This window comes from Scomber japonicus, chromosome 12 (assembly GCF_027409825.1).
Source record: "Scomber japonicus isolate fScoJap1 chromosome 12, fScoJap1.pri, whole genome shotgun sequence".
NCBI classification, from domain to species: Eukaryota; Metazoa; Chordata; class Actinopteri; order Scombriformes; family Scombridae; genus Scomber; species Scomber japonicus.
Genome location: NC_070589.1, coordinates 35,918,176 through 35,936,190, shown reverse-complemented (window position 1 = coordinate 35,936,190; position 18,015 = coordinate 35,918,176). Strand labels below are relative to the sequence as shown.

Below are 18,015 nucleotides of genomic sequence, written 5' to 3'. Positions count from 1 at the left end.
GGTGAGTGTATACCAGAGGTTAGTGTATACCAGAGGTTAGTATATACCAGAGGTTAGTGTATACCAGAGGTGAGTATATACCAGAGGTTAGTGTATACCAGAGGTGAGTGTATACCAGAGGTTAGTATATACCAGAGGTTAGTATATACCAGAGGTTAGTGTATACCAGAGGTTAGTGTATACCAGAGGTTAGTATATAACAGAGGTTAGTATATACCAGAGGTTAGTATATACCAGAGGTGAGTGTATACCAGAGGTTAGTATATACCAGAGGTTAGTATATACCAGAGGTTAGTATATACCAGAGGTTAGTATATACCAGAGGTGAGTGTATACCAGAGGTTAGTATATACCAGAGGTTAGTGTATACCAGAGGTTAGTATATACCAGAGGTGAGTATATACCAGAGGTTAGTATATACCAGAGGTGAGTATATACCAGAGGTGAGTATATACCAGAGGTTAGTGTATACCAGAGGTTAGTGTATACCAGAGGTTAGTATATACCAGAGGTTAGTATATACCAGAGGTGAGTGTATACCAGAGGTGAGTATATACCAGAGGTTAGTATATACCAGAGGTGAGTATATACCAGAGGTTAGTATATACCAGAGGTTAGTATATACCAGAGGTGAGTATATACCAGAGGTTAGTATATACCAGAGGTGAGTGTATACCAGAGGTTAGTGTATACCAGAGGTTAGTACATACCAGAGGTTAGTGTATACCAGAGGTTAGTATATACCAGAGATGAGTATATACCAGAGGTTAGTGTATACCAGAGGTTAGTATATACCAGAGGTGAGTATATACCAGAGGTTAGTATATACCAGAGGTGAGTGTATACCAGAGGTTAGTATATACCAGAGGTTAGTATATACCAGAGGTGAGTGTATACCAGAGGTGAGTGTATACCAGAGGTTAGTATATACCAGAGGTTAGTGTATACCAGAGGTTAGTATATACCAGAGGTGAGTATATACCAGAGGTGAGTGTATACCAGAGGTTAGTGTATACCAGAGGTTAGTATATACCAGAGGTGAGTATATACCAGAGGTTAGTGTATACCAGAGGTTAGTGTATACCAGAGGTTAGTGTATACCAGAGGTTAGAATATACCAGAGGTGAGTATATACCAGAGGTTAGTGTATACCAGAGGTTAGTGTATACCAGAGGTTAGTGTATACCAGAGGTTAGTGTATACCAGAGGTTAGTGTATACCAGAGGTTAGTGTATACCAGAGGTTAGTATATACCAGAGGTGAGTATATACCAGAGGTGAGTATATACCAGAGGTTAGTATATACCAGAGGTGAGTATATACCAGAGGTTAGTGTATACCAGAGGTGAGTATATACCAGAGGTGAGTATATACCAGAGGTTAGTGTATACCAGAGGTTAGTATATACCAGAGGTTAGTGTATACCAGAGGTTAGTGTATACCAGAGGTTAGTATATACCAGAGGTTAGTGTATACCAGAGGTTAGTGTATACCAGAGGTTAGTATATACCAGAGGTTAGTGTATACCAGAGGTTAGTATATACCAGAGGTGAGTATATACCAGAGGTTAGTATATACCAGAGGTTAGTGTATACCAGAGGTTAGTATATACCAGAGGTTAGTATATACCAGAGGTTAGTGTATACCAGAGGTGAGTATATACCAGAGGTTAGTATATACCAGAGGTTAGTGTATACCAGAGGTTAGTGTATACCAGAGGTTAGTGTATACCAGAGGTTAGTATATACCAGAGGTTAGTGTATACCAGAGGTTAGTATATACCAGAGGTTAGTGTATACCAGAGGTTAGTGTATACCAGAGGTTAGTGTATACCAGAGGTTAGTATATACCAGAGGTTAGTATATACCAGAGGTTAGTATATACCAGAGGTTAGTGTATACCAGAGGTTAGTGTATACCAGAGGTTAGTATATACCAGAGGTGAGTATATACCAGAGGTTAGTATATACCAGAGGTTAGTGTATACCAGAGGTTAGTATATACCAGAGGTTAGTGTATACCAGAGGTGAGTATATACCAGAGGTTAGTGTATACCAGAGGTGAGTATATACCAGAGGTTAATGTATACCAGAGGTGAGTATATACCAGAGGTTAGTGTATACCAGAGGTTAGTATATACCAGAGGTTAGTGTATACCAGAGGTTAGTATATACCAGAGGTTGGTATATACCAGAGGTGAGTGTATACCAGAGGTTAGTATATACCAGAGGTTAGTGTATACCAGAGGTGAGTGTATACCAGAGGTTAGTGTATACCAGAGGTTAGACCCTAACCCTAACATACACGTCCTGTTAATGAAATCCTGCTCACGACTAGTTCACTGGAAATGAGTCGTTGTCTCTTTCTTCTCTCTTCTTCTTTGGTCGATATGTTTGGGTGATTTTCATACTAAAGGATTTTATATAAACCCTTTGGGCTTCTTTTCCTATAATATAATGTTTGTTTTATTATTGTGCATATGAATGAAAATAAATACATTTTAAAAATGATATGATTGATTAATACACCTTTAGAGGAAAGAGTGTTAAGAGTCCACATTTAACTCTCCTGTTATGATCTTCTGCTAAAGTGGTTTTAATTTTAATCAGATGTTTGTGAACAGCTGAATTAACTGGTTTAGTAGTGGTGTTAGGGTTGGGGGGGGGGGGGGGGGGTTAGGTAGGGTAGTGTAACTGTAAGACTGCAGCTCTGCTTGGGTTCATAAATGTATTATTACAAACCTATTTATTATTACTAACCCTATTTATTATTACTAACTCTATTCATTATTACTAACCCTATTTATTATTACTAACCCTATTAGGGTCAGGGTTAGGTTATGATGTAGACTGTTAGGGTTAGGGGGTTTAGGGTTAGGGGGTTAGGTTGTGATGTAGACTGTAAGTGGCGTTAGTTGACCAGCAGGTGGCGGTAAAGCGCCGGAAGAAGAAGAAGAAGAAGAAGAAGAAGAAGCAGAAGCAGCAGCAGCAGCAGCGCCGGAAGTGTGTGTCGGTGTTATTTCCAGGTAGCAGTGTAACCCGGGTTAGTGATGTCGGTGTTTTCCGGGCCGTGCCGGGCCGTGCTGCTGCTGCTGGTCTGTGTGGTCCCTGCTGGGTCCTGGGACGCGGATCTGGAGCTGCTGGACCTGGTGGAGGAGATCCCGCAGAGCTTCTACCACTTCCTGTCTGTGGAGCAGGTCTGTGCTAATGCTAATGCTAGCTGTCTCCATGGTAACCTGCTGCTAGCTGCTAATGCTAACAGCTGCGTGCCACGCACACACAGCAGAGCTAAGCTAGTTAGCTTCCTGCTAACAGCTAGATTCCTGCTAACAGCTAGCTTGCTGCTAACAGCTGTCACCATGGAAACAGTTTAATATTCATTCAGTTTTAAACAGGAAGTGACCTCAGAGGTTATTGATCACACTTAGTAATGTATCTATCAGCTGATCGATCAGCTGATCTTATTAATTAACTTTATCTACAACTGAATCTGATTGGTCGCTGCAGTGACTGATTGGTCGCTGCAGTGACTCTGATTGGTCGGCTGTGCAGTGACACACCTGAGCAGGTGAGTGGGGGGACGGCTGCTCAGGTGTGTCTCGCCTGTCTCTGTGTCCTCAGGACGCCTCAGCAGCCGAAATCAAGAAGGCGTACCGACGTCTGTCCCTCAGCCTCCACCCGGACCGCAACAAGGACCCGGACGCTGAGACTCAGTTCAGACAGGTGAGACACACACACAGGTGAGACACACTCCACACAGGTGAGACACACACACAGGTGAGACTCACACAGGTGAGACACACACACAGGTGAGACTCACACACACAGGTGAGACACACACACAGGTGAGACACACACACAGGTGAGACTCACACACAGGTGAGACACACACACAGGTGAGACACTCACACAGGTGAGACACACACACAGGTGAGACACACACACACAGGTGAGACACACAGGTGAGACTCACACACAGGTGAGACACACACACAGGTGAGACACACACACAGGTGAGACTCACACACAGGTGAGACTCACACACAGGTGAGACACACACACACAGGTGAGACACACACACAGGTGAGACACAGTTCAGACAGGTGAGACACACACACAGGTGAGACACACTTCACACAGGTGAGACACACACACAGGTGAGACACACACACAGGTGACACACACACAGGTGAGACACACACAGGTGAGACACAGTCCACACAGGTGAGACACACTTCACACAGGTGAGACACACACAGGTGAGACACTCAGTTCTTCTTCTTCTTCTTCAGCTCGTCGCCATTTATGAAGTCCTGAAGGACGACGAGAGACGGCGCAGGTGAGACTTACCTGCATCACAGTCACCTGTCAGCCAATCAGAACACCTCTGCAGTGTGTGTGTGTATTTATATACGTGTGTGTGTGTGTGTGTGTGTATTTATATACGTGTGTGTGTGTGTGTGTGTGTGTGTGTGTGTGTGTGTGTGTGTGTGTGTGTGCGTGTGTGTGTGTGTGCGTGCGTGTGTGTGTGTGTGCGTGTGTGTGTGTGTGCGTGTGTGTGTGTGTGTATTTATATGTGTGTGTGTGTGCGCGTGTGTGTGTGTGTGTGTGTGTGTGTGTGTGTGTGTGCAGGTATGATGACATCATGGTGAACGGGCTCCCTGATTGGAGGCAGCCGGTCTTCTACTACAGACGAGTGAGGAAGATGAGTAACGGCGAGCTGGCCTTCCTCCTCTTCCTCATCCTCACCGTGGGACACTACGCCATCATCTGGTCCATCTACCTGGAGAAGCAGCTGGTGAGAGCCAATCAGAGCGCAGCACACACAGCCAATCAGAGGAGAACAGGTGATGTGATGATGATGATGATGATCCTCCATGTTTGCAGGATGAGCTGCTGAGTAAGAAGAAGAAAGAGAAGAAGAAGAAGCTGAACTCCAGACCTGCAGAGGAGCTCAGGTGTGTGAGCCAGGACAGGTAAGCTGAGTCCACACGGCTCTCACAGAACCGGCTGAGTCCACACGGCTCTCACCGAACCGGCTGAGTCCACACGGCTCTCACCGAACCGGCTGAGTCCACACGGCTCTCACCGAACCGGCTGAGTCCACACGGCTCTCACCGAACCGGCTGAGTCCACACGGCTCTCACCGAACCGGCTGAGTCCACACGGCTCTCATTGAATCGGATTCATATCAGATTTATTTTAATGCATCTGAACCGTCGCATTAATGCGGCTTTGACTCTGGAGCAACACAGCTGACGCTAACTCATCTTTAAAGGATTCATCTACTTCCTGTTTAACATCAGACCAGTAACTCCACCAGCTGTTGCTGTTGCCAGGTTACCGTTCTGTGTGACGTCATTAACTCCACCAGCTGTTGCTGTTGCCAGGTTACCGTTCTGTGTGACGTCATTAACTCCACCAGCTGTTGCTGTTGCCAGGTTACCGTTCTGTGTGACGTCATTAACTCCACCAGCTGTTGCTGTTGCCAGGTTACCGTTCTGTGTGACGTCATTAACGATCAGCTGATGCTGTTGCCAGGTTACCGTTCTGTGTGATGTCATTAACGATCAGCTGTTGCTGTTGCCAGGTTACCGTTCTGTGTGATGTCATTAACGATCAGCTGATGCTGTTGCCAGGTTACCGTTCTGTGTGATGTCATTAACGATCAGCTGTTGCTGTTGCCAGGTTACCGTTCTGTGTGACGTCATTAAAGATCAGCTGATGCTGTTGCCAGGTTACCGTTCTGTGTGACGTCATTAACGATCAGCTGATGCTGTTGCCAGGTTACCGTTCTGTGTGACGTCATTAACGATCAGCTGATGCGGATCAGGAGGAAACATTTAAGCTCACCTGGTGTTCGGTACTTTAAATCTGTAACTCCTGAAGTACGAACCCAAAAAGTCTTACTTTACATTTTGTTGCCTTTTTATTTTGAACATAAAAACAATATAGAAATATGAACATATAAAAATAGACAGTACAATGTGTAGTGAAGCGTTAGTGGTACCTATAATATAATATGATATAATATAATATGATATAATATAATATAATATAAATATAAATATAAAGGGAGCAGATATTAGAGAGCAGTGAACAGGACTTCCTGTCATGTGACCAGCTCATATGAGCCTGAACGTTCTGTAATTCGGTTCGTTTGATTTGATGTGAATCAGTACTCCGTAGTAACGACATCGTTCGGTCGGTACTATGACATCATCACTGCTGTGCATGAGTTCATCTTGTTCAGGGTGTAACTGATGACCAACTGAATACTTGCTGCATGCTGACTTTCACAAAGAGCTGAAACAAGCTTTAACTCACAAACTCAGTCAGAAACATTCATTTAAAGAATAAATCTCACTCTCCAACGCTGAGCTTTTCCTTTTTATCATGTCAGCAATGAGAGACTTCAGTTCCAGATGTTCACGTACTAGTTTGGTGATTGGCGTCAGGTCCGTCTCCCTCGGTAACCGTCACAGCTGACAGCAGCTTTTTGTCCATGTGAAGCCACCGTAGCTCAACTCTGCTCCACATGTTTCACACCTGACAACAAGCTTAGAGCTCCTCCTAGTGGCTGAAAGTAGCTTAGAGCTCCTCCTAGCGGCTGAAAGTAGCTTAGAGCTCCTCCTAGTGGCTGAAAGCAGCTTAGAGCTCCTCCTAGCGGCTGAAAGTAGCTTAGAGCTCCTCCTAGCGGCTGAAAGTAGCTTAGAGCTCCTCCTAGTGGCTGAAAGCAGCTTAGAGCTCCTCCTAGTGGCTGAAAGCAGCTTAGAGCTCCTCCTAGTGGCTGAAAGTAGCTGTTAATGAACCTGAATACTAGACTACAGCTCAGTGAGTCATTACAGCAAGACATCATGGAGGTCAGCTCAGTGACATCATGGAGGTCAGCTCAGTGACATCATGGAGGTCAGCTCAGTGACATCATGGAGGTCAGCTCAGTGACATCATGGAGGTCAGCTCAGTGACATCATGGAGGTCAGCTCAGTGACATCATGGAGGTCAGCTCAGTGACATCATGGAGGTCACAGACTGCTAATGACTCATCACTACACCTTGTCTATTCTCTGCGTGTGTTTCAGGGTTCAGGAGCGTCCTCACTGGCATGACCTCCTCCCTCTGAAGGTCAGCATCTGGATCTACCTGTCCATCAAAAACCTTCCCCAGACCCTGCAGGTACCTGTCTGTCTGACTGTCTGACTGTCTGTCTGTCTGTCTGGTACCTGTCTGTCTGACTGGTACCTGTCTGTCTGACTGGTACCTGTCTGTCTGTCTGTCTGTCTGTCTGTCTGTCTGTCTGGTACCTGTCTGTCTGTCTGACTGGTACCTGTCTGTCTGTCTGTCTGTCTGACTGGTACCTGTCTGTCTGACTGGTACCTGTCTGTCTGTCTGTCTGTCTGTCTGACTGGTACCTGTCTGTCTGTCTGTCTGACTGTCTGACTGGTACCTGTCTGTCTGTCTGACTGTCTGTCTGACTGTCTGTCTGACTGGTGTCTGACTGTCTGTCTGACTGGTACCTGTCTGTCTGTCTGACTGTCTGTCTGACTGGTACCTGTCTGTCTGTCTGACTGGTACCTGTCTGTCTGTCTGTCTGTCTGACTGGTACCTGTCTGTCTGTCTGTCTGTCTGTCTGACTGGTACCTGTCTGTCTGACTGACTGGTACCTGTCTGTCTGTCTGACTGGTACCTGTCTGTCTGACTGGTACCTGTCTGTCTGACTGGTACCTGTCTGTCTGTCTGTCTGTCTGTCTGTCTGACTGGTACCTGTCTGTCTGTCTGTCTGTCTGTCTGTCTGTCTGTCTGTCTGACTGTCTGACTGGTACCTGTCTGTCTGTCTGACTGGTACCTGTCTGTCTGACTGGTACCTGTCTGTCTGACTGGTACCTGTCTGTCTGACTGGTACCTGTCTGTCTGACTGGTACCTGTCTGTCTGTCTGTCTGTCTGTCTGTCTGTCTGTCTGGTACCTGTCTGTCTGGTACCTGTCTGTCTGTCTGACTGGTACCTGTCTGTCTGTCTGACTGGTACCTGTCTGTCTTTCAGGAGGTGCAGCAGTACTATGAGGACTACCTGTCTGTCTGACTGGTACCTGTCTGTCTGTCTGACTGGTACCTGTCTGTCTGTCTGACTGGTACCTGTCTGTCTTTCAGGAGGTGCAGCAGTACTATGAGGACTACCTGTCTGTCTGACTGGTACCTGTCTGTCTTTCAGGAGGTGCAGCAGTACTATGAGGACTACCTGTCTGTCTGACTGGTACCTGTCTGTCTTTCAGGAGGTGCAGCAGTACTATGAGGACTACCAGCAGATGAAGCAGCAGCAGAGAGAGGAAGCTGAAGCTGAGCAGGAAGTTGTGACCAGTAAATAGTTTTATTTATTTATTTTCTAAGCTTCTGGAGCTTCTGCACATTTACATAAAACTGACAGCTGTTAAAGTTATTGATAGTCGATCACAGTCAATGATCAGTTAGGGTATATAACCCTAACCCTAACCCGGTGCCAAAACATCACGGTGCCAGCGGGACTCGTCTGGCTCCTAACCCTAACCCAGAGCTCCACGTCTCTTCTCTGCAGCAGCAGTCAGTAAACGCAGAGTCTCGGCAGAAGCAGCGGACCTGAGCGTCATGAGAGCTTCAGTAGCAGAACTGGTTCCTGGAATAAAAACAAACTCGAAAGCACTTTTGTCAAAGCGAACGCGTTAACGCATGCAGCGATCTGGGGAGAGGGGACATTTGGACTTATCACACGTTCAATATTCATAAACTTTACTAAATAAGGGTTAGGGTCAGGGTTAGGGTTAGGGTTAGGGTTAGCGCTGTGCAGCTCAGAGCGTCCCGGCTGACGAGTCCCTGCAGGGCAGAGACGTAGAGACGCTAATACTGTACACGTCTGTTTAAACATGATCCTAGCGGACGTTAGTGATGGTTCGGTGTAATTAATTCTAGTTTATGTTCTATAGTTGGACTGTGCTGATTATAACCCTCTATTTTATGTACACTGCAATTATTTTTTACTTGACCACTAGATAATGCATTAAATGTTTATCACCAACCAATATTAAGTCATTCTAACTTGTGTAAATATATTACACGTCCATAAAAGTAATAATAATAAAAAATGCTGTGGTATCGTGATACTACCCGGAACCGTGATACTTTAGCTGGTATAGTATCCTAACGCTACACGGATGTATTACAGACTGTCCCAGCTGCACCTGAATGCACCATGGACGTATAGCTGTGTGGTTCAGTGGAGGAGAGAGAGAGTTTATCTCTAACTGGAATGGGGGTAAACTATTGATCGCGTGGCTCTTGTCAACTGTGTGAATGTGATCAGAGCTGTTGGTCCTCAGGAGAGAAGAGGCCAAAGGTGAAGAAGCCAAAGGTGGAGTTTCCAGTTTACGAGCCGTCAGCAGAAAACCTGAACTACCAGAGTTACCAGGAGACCTCTTCAATCGAGGACATTGAAGACCAGATGGACGACTGGCTGCAGGACCGCAGGGCTGCAAAGAAGAAGGTCTGATACTATTGATCTGATCAGGGTTAGGGTTAGACTGTGCTTATAAACATAGACTGTACTGACTCCATGACGTGTCTGTCCCTGTGTCCTCAGGCTGCAGACTGGACGGAGGACGAGCTGAGCCTCCTCAGCAGACTGATGGTTAAATTCCCTGGAGGAACTCCGGGTCGCTGGGAGAAGATAGCCCATGAGCTGGGCCGATCAGTGTCTGACGTAAGCTAAAGCTAACGCTAACCCATAGATGTCACCTGGTTCCCTTCACCTGGTTCCCTTCTCCTGGTTCCCTTCTCCTGGTGCGGCTGCTTTGTCACCAGACATCAGATGTTCTCTGTAGAAGCGGTTTAATACTTTGGGATTAGTAGAAACGGACTCAGCCAGACCAGGACCCTTATCTGGGCAGGGTTAGGGTCCTGGTCCTGGTCCTGGTCCTGGTCCTGGTCCTGGTCCTGGTCCTGGTCCTGGTCCTGGTCTCATACTTAGACCTGCTCCCTACACCACTGTCTCATGAGAGGCACAAGGGTTAGGGTGGTTCCAGGTTCCCGTCGGTGCTAAACGAGGCTAACCACATCCTGGACCTGTCCGGGTTCCTCAGAGGAACGTTGTGTTGTTCCTTTAAACTGACTCAAGTCTGTCTTCTTCCACAGGTGCCGGGTTCCTCAGAGGAACGTTGTGTTGTTCCTTTAAACTGACTCAAGTCTGTCTTCTTCCACAGGTGCCGGGTTCCTCAGAGGAACGTTGTGTTGTTCCTTTAAACTGACTCAAGTCTGTCTTCTTCCACAGGTGCCGGGTTCCTCAGAGGAACGTTGTGTTGTTCCTTTAAACTGACTCAAGTCTGTCTTCTTCCACAGGTGCCGGGTTCCTCAGAGGAACGTTGTGTTGTTCCTTTAAACTGACTCAAGTCTGTCTTTTTCCACAGGTGCCGGGTTCCTCAGAGGAACGTTGTGTTGTTCCTTTAAACTGACTCAAGTCTGTCTTCTTCCACAGGTGCCGGGTTCCTCAGAGGAACGTTGTGTTGTTCCTTTAAACTGACTCAAGTCTGTCTTCTTCCACAGGTGCCGGGTTCCTCAGAGGAACGTTGTGTTGTTCCTTTAAACTGACTCAAGTCTGTCTTCTTCCACAGGTGCCGGGTTCCTCAGAGGAACGTTGTGTTGTTCCTTTAAACTGACTCAAGTCTGTCTTCTTCCACAGGTGCCGGGTTCCTCAGAGGAACGTTGTGTTGTTCCTTTAAACTGACTCAAGTCTGTCTTCTTCCACAGGTGCCGGGTTCCTCAGAGGAACGTTGTGTTGTTCCTTTAAACTGACTCAAGTCTGTCTTCTTCCACAGGTGCCGGGTTCCTCAGAGGAACGTTGTGTTGTTCCTTTAAACTGACTCAAGTCTGTCTTCTTCCACAGGTGCCGGGTTCCTCAGAGGAACGTTGTGTTGTTCCTTTAAACTGACTCAAGTCTGTCTTCTTCCACAGGTGCCGGGTTCCTCAGAGGAACGTTGTGTTGTTCCTTTAAACTGACTCAAGTCTGTCTTCTTCCACAGGTGCCGGGTTCCTCAGAGGAACGTTGTGTTGTTCCTTTAAACTGACTCAAGTCTGTCTTCTTCCACAGGTGACGACTAAAGTGAAACAAGCCAAAGACAACGTCAGCCTCCCCTCAGGTAATCTCTACTGTTCTAGTACCAGGTTCTACTGAGGTTCTACTGTCAGTATCAGGTTCTACTGAGGTTGTACTGTCAGTATCAGGTTCTACTGAGGTTGTACTGTCAGTGTCAGGTTCTACTGAGGTTCTACTGTCAGTATCAGGTTCTACTGAGGTTGTACTGACAGTATCAGGTTCGACTGGAACTGCACCAGGTTCTACTGAGGTTCTACTGTCAGTGTCAGATTCTGCTGATGTTCTACTGTCAGTATCAGGTTCTACTGAGGTTGTACTGTCAGTATCAGGTTCTACTGAGGTTGTACTGTCAGTATCAGGTTCTACTGAGGTTGTACCGTCAGTGTCAGGTTCTACTGAGGTTCTACTGTCAGTATCAGGTTCTAGTGAGGTTGTACTGACAGTATCAGGTTCGACTGGAACTACACCTGGTTCCACTGAGGTTCTACTGTCAGTGTCAGATTCTACTGAGGTTCTACTGTCAGTATCAGGTTCTACTGAGGGTTTACTGTCAATGTCAGGTTCTAGTGAGGTTGTACTGTCAGTATCAGGTTCTACTGGAACTGCACCAGGTTCTACTGAGGTTGTACTGTCAGTGTCAGATTCTACTGATGTTCTACTGTCAGTATCAGGTTCTACTGAGGGTTTACTGTCAGTATCAGGTTCTACTGAGGTTCTACTGTCAGTATCAGGTTCTACTGAGGTTCTACTGTCAGTATCAGGTTCTACTGAGGTTGTACTGACAGTATCAGGTTTGACTGGAACTACACCAGGTTCCACTGAGGTTCTACTGTCAGTGTCAGATTCTGCTGATGTTCTACTGTCAGTATCAGGTTCTACTGAGGGTTTACTGTCAGTATCAGGTTCTACTGAGGGTTTACTGTCAGTATCAGGTTCTACTGAGGTTGTACTGTCAGTGTCAGATTCTACTGATGTTCTACTGTCAGTATCAGGTTCTACTGAGGTTGTACTGTCAGTGTCAGATTCTACTGATGTTCTACTGTCAGTATCAGGTTCTACTGAGGGTCTACTGTCAGTATCAGGTTCTACTGGAACTGCACCAGGTTCTACTGAGGTTGTACTGTCAGTGTCAGATTCTACTGATGTTCTACTGTCACTATCAGGTTCTACTGAGGGTTTACTGTCAGTATCAGGTTCTACTGAGGTTCTACTGTCAGTATCAGGTTCTACTGAGGTTGTACTGACAATATCAGGTTTGACTGGAACTACACCAGGTTCCACTGAGGTTCTACTGTTAGTGTCAGATTCTGCTGATGTTCTACTGTCAGTATCAGGTTCTACTGAGGGTTTACTGTCAGTATCAGGTTCTACTGAGGTTCTACTGGACCTGCACCAGGTTCTACTGAGGTTGTACTGTCAGTGTCAGATTCTACTGATGTTCTACTGTCAGTATCAGGTTCTACTGAGGTTGTACTGACAGTATCAGGTTTGACTGGAACTACACCAGGTTCCACTGAGGGTCTACTGTCAGTGTCAGATTCTACTGAGGTTCTACTGTTCCATTATCAGGTTCTACTGAGGTTGTACTGTCAGTATCAGGTTCTACTGAGGTTGTACTGTCAGTATCAGGTTCTACTGAGGTTCTACTGTCAATGTCAGATTCTACTGAAGTTCTACTGTCAGTATCAGGTTCTACTGGAACTGTACCAGGTTCTACTGAGGTTGTACTGTCAGTGTCAGATTCTACTGATGTTCTACTGTCAGTATCAGGTTCTACTGAGGTTGTACTGACAGTATCAGGTTTGACTGGAACTACACCAGGTTCCACTGAGGTTCTACTGTCAGTGTCAGATTCTACTGATGTTCTACTGTTCTAGTACCAGGTTCCACTGAGGCTCTACTGTCAGTATCAGGTTCTACTGAGGTTCTACTGTCAGTGTCAGATTCTACTGAGGTTCTACTGTTCTAGTACCAGGTTTCACTGAGGCTCTACTGTCAGTATCAGGTTCTACTGAGGTTCTACTGTGCACTGCAGGTCTGGTGAAGCTCTCCGAGCTGAAGGGACCGCCTCCTGTGAGGTCACCTCCTGACAGCATGATGACTCAGCGGGGGGGCGGGGCCTGTGAGGAGGAGGTGCAGGAGGAGGAGGAGGAGGAGGTTCCGGCGGTCAGGAGGAGGAACAGGAAGCCCCTCCCAGCGGCAGATGGGGGGGAGGTTCGGGTCAGAGGGAGGCGGCAGAGAGACTTTGACCCCACGGTGGAGGAGGAGGAGCAGGAGGAGCAGCAGGAGGAGCTCAGCAGCTGGACTCAGAGCCAACAGAAGCTGCTAGAACTCGCTCTGCAACAGTTCCCCCGCGGAACCGCAGAACGCTGGGACCGCATCGCCAAGGTGGTTCCCTCAAAGACCAAGGTACCCCGTCTCATTCGTTACTAGATGGATCGGTATTGACCCGTATTGACCCGTATTGACCCGTATTGACCCGTATTGACCCGTATTGATCGGTATTGACCCGTATTGACCCGTATTGACCCGTATTGACCCGTATTGACCGGTATTGACCTGTATTGACCCGTATTGACCCGTATTGACCCGTATTGACCCGTATTGACCCGTATTGACCCGTATTGACCCGTATTGACCCGTATTGACCGGTATTGACCCGTATTGACCCGTATTGACCCGTATTGACCCGTATTGACCCGTATTGACCCGTATTGACCCGTATTGACCCGTATTGACCGGTATTGACCCGTATTGACCCGTATTGACCCGTATTGACCCGTATTGACCCGTATTGACCGGTATTGACCGGTATTGACCCGTATTGACCCGTATTGACCCGTATTGACCCGTATTGACCGGTATTGACCTGTATTGATCGGTATTGACCCGTATTGACCCGTATTGACCTGTATTGATCGGTATTGACCCGTATTGATCGGTATTGACCCGTATTGACCCGTATTGACCCGTATTGACCGGTATTGACCCGTATTGACCCGTATTGATCGGTATTGACCCGTATTGACCGGTATTGACCGGTATTGACCGGTATTGACCGGTATTGACCCGTATTGACCCGTATTGACCCGTATTGACCGGTATTGACCCGTATTGACCCGTATTGACCGGTATTGACCCGTATTGACCCGTATTGACCGGTATTGACCGGTATTGACCCGTATTGACCCGTATTGACCCGTATTGATCGGTATTGACCGGTATTGACCCGTATTGACCCGTATTGATCGGTATTGACCCGTATTGACCCGTATTGATCGGTATTGACCCGTATTGACCCGTATTGACCCGTATTGACCGGTATTGACCCGTATTGACCGGTATTGACCCGTATTGACCCGTATTGACCGGTATTGACCGGTATTGACCCGTATTGACCCGTATTGACCGGTATTGACCGGTATTGACCCGTATTGACCCGTATTGACCCGTATTGACCGGTATTGACCGGTATTGACCGGTATTGACCGGTATTGACCCGTATTGACCTGTATTGATCGGTATTGACCGGTATTGACCCGTATTGACCCGTATTGACCTGTATTGATCGGTATTGACCAGTATTGATTAGTATTGACCCGTATTGATCGGTATTGACCGGTATTGACCCGTATTGACCCGTATTGATCGGTATTGACCCGTATTGACCCGTATTGACCGGTATTGACCCGTATTGACCGGTATTGACCGGTATTGACCCGTATTGACCCGTATTGACCCGTATTGACCGGTATTGACCGGTATTGACCGGTATTGACCCGTATTGACCGGTATTGACCCGTATTGACCCGTATTGACCGGTATTGACCGGTATTGACCCGTATTGACCCGTATTGACCCGTATTGATCGGTATTGACCGGTATTGACCCGTATTGACCCGTATTGATCGGTATTGACCCGTATTGACCCGTATTGACCCGTATTGACCGGTATTGACCCGTATTGACCCGTATTGACCCGTATTGACCGGTATTGACCCGTATTGACCCGTATTGACCCGTATTGACCCGTATTGACCGGTATTGACCCGTATTGACCCGTATTGACCCGTATTGACCCGTATTGACCCGTATTGACCGGTATTGACCGGTATTGACCGGTATTGACCCGTATTGACCCGTATTGATCGGTATTGACCGGTATTGACCCGTATTGACCCGTATTGATCGGTATTGACCCGTATTGACCCGTATTGACCGGTATTGACCCGTATTGACCGGTATTGACCGGTATTGACCCGTATTGACCCGTATTGACCCGTATTGACCGGTATTGACCGGTATTGACCCGTATTGACCGGTATTGACCGGTATTGACCGGTATTGACCCGTATTGACCGGTATTGACCGGTATTGACCCGTATTGACCGGTATTGACCCGTATTGACCCGTATTGATCGGTATTGACCCGTATTGACCCGTATTGACCGGTATTGACCCGTATTGACCGGTATTGACCGGTATTGACCGGTATTGACCCGTATTGACCCGTATTGACCGGTATTGACCGGTATTGACCCGTATTGACCCGTATTGACCCGTATTGACCGGTATTGACCGGTATTGACCCGTATTGACCCGTATTGACCCGTATTGACCCGTATTGACCGGTATTGACCCGTATTGATCGGTATTGACCCGTATTGACCTGTATTGACCAGTATTGACCCGTATTGACCCGTATTGACCCGTATTGACCCGTATTGATCGGTATTGACCGGTATTGACCCGTATTGACCCGTATTGACCCGTATTGACCAGTATTGACCCGTATTGACCTGTACTGACCAGTATTGACCCGTATTGACCAGTATTGACCCGTATTGACCCGTATTGACCCGTATTGATCGGTATTGACCCGTATTGACCGGTATTGACCCGTATTGACCCGTATTGACCCGTATTGACCCGTATTGACCTGTACTGACCCGTATTGACCCGTATTGACCCGTATTGACCCGTATTGACCCGTATTGACCCGTATTGATCGGTATTGACCCGTATTGACCCGTATTGACCCGTATTGATCGGTATTGATCGGTATTGACCCGTATTGACCCGTATTGACCCGTATTGACCCGTATTGATCGGTATTGACCGGTATTGATCGGTATTGACCCGTATTGACCCGTATTGACCCGTATTGACCCGTATTGACCGGTATTGATCGGTATTGACCCGTATTGACCCGTATTGACCCGTATTGACCCGTATTGACCCGTATTGATCGGTATTGACCGGTATTGACCCGTATTGATCTGTATTGACCGGTATTGACCGGTATTGACCCGTATTGACCCGTATTGACCCGTATTGACCCGTATTGACCGGTACTGACCCGTATTGATCGGTATTGACCGGTATTGACCCGTATTGATCTGTATTGACCGGTATTGACCGGTATTGACCCGTATTGACCCGTATTGACCCGTATTGACCCGTATTGACCCGTATTGACCGGTACTGACCCGTACTGACCCGTACTGACCCGTATTGACCCGTATTGACCCGTACTGACCCGTATTGACCCGTATTGACCTGTATTGACCCGTATTGATCGGTATTGACCCGTATTGACCGGTATTGACCCGTATTGACCCGTATTGACCCGTATTGACCCGTATTGACCCGTATTGATCGGTACTGACCCGTATTGACCCGTATTGACCCGTATTGACCCGTATTGACCCGTATTGACCGGTACTGACCGGTACTGATCCGTATTGATCGGTATTGACCCGTATTGACCCGTATTGATCGGTACTGACCCGTACTGACCCGTATTGACCCGTATTGATCGGTACTGACCCGTATTGACCCGTATTGACCCGTATTGACCCGTATTGACCCGTATTGACCGGTATTGACCCGTATTGACCGGTACTGACCCGTATTGACCCGTATTGACCCGTATTGATCGGTATTGACCCGTATTGACCCGTATTGACCGGTATTGACCCGTATTGACCCGTATTGACCCGTATTGATCGGTATTGACCCGTATTGACCGGTATTGACCCGTATTGACCCGTATTGACCCGTATTGACCCGTATTGACCCGTATTGACCGGTATTGACCCGTATTGACCCGTATTGACCCGTATTGACCCGTATTGACCGGTACTGACCCGTATTGACCCGTATTGACCCGTATTGACCCGTATTGACCGGTATTGACCTGTATTGACCCATATTGACCCGTATTGACCGGTACTGACCCGTATTGACCCGTATTGACCTGTATTGACCTGTATTGACCTGTATTGACCCGTACTGACCGGTATTGACCGGTACTGACCCGTATTGATCTGTATTGGTTTCAGGAGGAGTGTATGATCCGTTACAAGATGCTAGCAGAACTCGTTCAGAAGAGGAAACAAGCGAAGAGCTGATGACCCTGACCCTGTCTCCTGCTGTGACCTTTGACCTCCCGTCAGGTGAACTGGCTCCTGATTGGATGGATATGTGTTGTTTTTTTATGGGCTCACCTGTTCAGGTGTGTTTTTATAACTGGTGTCAAACAGGACGATGTCACCTGACCTCTGACCTCACAGCTTCATGTGCCTTAGCTCAATCACTTCTGTTCAACTGATCAATAAACATATTTATTACCTGCTGCAGTAAAAAGGAGAGCGCTCACTTTGTCAATAAAATAAAGTCTCTGTGTGGTGTTTTCGGGGGTTGCCATGGTAACTGAGCGTACTGCTTATTTAAGTTCCTTGTTTTCAGTTTCATATTTTAAATTTATATATATTTAGGCTGTTTTCTGCCTTTGTATCGGCTATATATCTATATATCTATATATCTATATATCTATATATCTATATCTATATATCTATATATCTATATATCTATATACCTATATACCTATATACCTATAT

General features: G+C 46.8%; 1 protein-coding gene and 1 long non-coding RNA gene across 4 annotated transcripts; both read left to right on the top strand.

Moving 5' to 3' along the window:
• Positions 1-2,998: 2,998 nt before the first annotated feature.
• dnajc1 (DnaJ (Hsp40) homolog, subfamily C, member 1) lies at positions 2,999-17,783 on the top strand. 3 transcript variants are annotated; one of them, XM_053330338.1, is made up of 12 exons: positions 2,999-3,194; positions 3,619-3,720; positions 4,290-4,336; positions 4,630-4,795; positions 4,885-4,955; positions 7,080-7,173; positions 8,268-8,352; positions 9,345-9,508; positions 9,605-9,724; positions 11,108-11,156; positions 13,149-13,522; positions 17,458-17,783. In XM_053330338.1, the coding sequence occupies exons 1-12, from the start codon at positions 3,048-3,050 to the stop codon at positions 17,524-17,526; spliced, it is 1,488 nt and encodes a 495-aa protein (XP_053186313.1). In that variant the 5' UTR covers positions 2,999-3,047; the 3' UTR covers positions 17,527-17,783. The 3 variants fall into 3 exon arrangements, with proteins under 3 accessions (XP_053186313.1, XP_053186312.1, XP_053186314.1); XM_053330337.1 differs by having other exon boundaries at positions 4,885-4,973; XM_053330339.1 differs by lacking the exons at positions 2,999-3,194; positions 3,619-3,720 and adding an exon at positions 4,088-4,100 and having other exon boundaries at positions 4,885-4,973; positions 17,458-17,782.
• On the top strand, positions 12,183-12,706 carry LOC128369324 (uncharacterized). The gene is made up of 3 exons (XR_008322004.1): positions 12,183-12,227; positions 12,459-12,488; positions 12,632-12,706. It is a non-coding gene; the product is annotated as an uncharacterized LOC128369324 (long non-coding RNA).
• Positions 17,784-18,015: the final 232 nt, after the last annotated feature.

What these genes read in the sequence shown, in the direction of transcription:
- dnajc1 (XM_053330337.1), top strand. Translation starts at nt 3,048, where the DNA reads ATGTCGGTGTTTTCCGGGCCGTGCCGGGCCGTGCTGCTGCTGCTGGTC. An exon ending in CTGAGACTCAGTTCAGACAG is followed by an intron (nt 3,721 to 4,289) that starts GTGAGACACACA and finishes CTTCTTCTTCAG; the next exon opens with CTCGTCGCCATTTATGAAGT. An exon ending in TCTACCTGGAGAAGCAGCTG is followed by an intron (nt 4,796 to 4,884) that starts GTGAGAGCCAAT and finishes CCATGTTTGCAG; the next exon opens with GATGAGCTGCTGAGTAAGAA.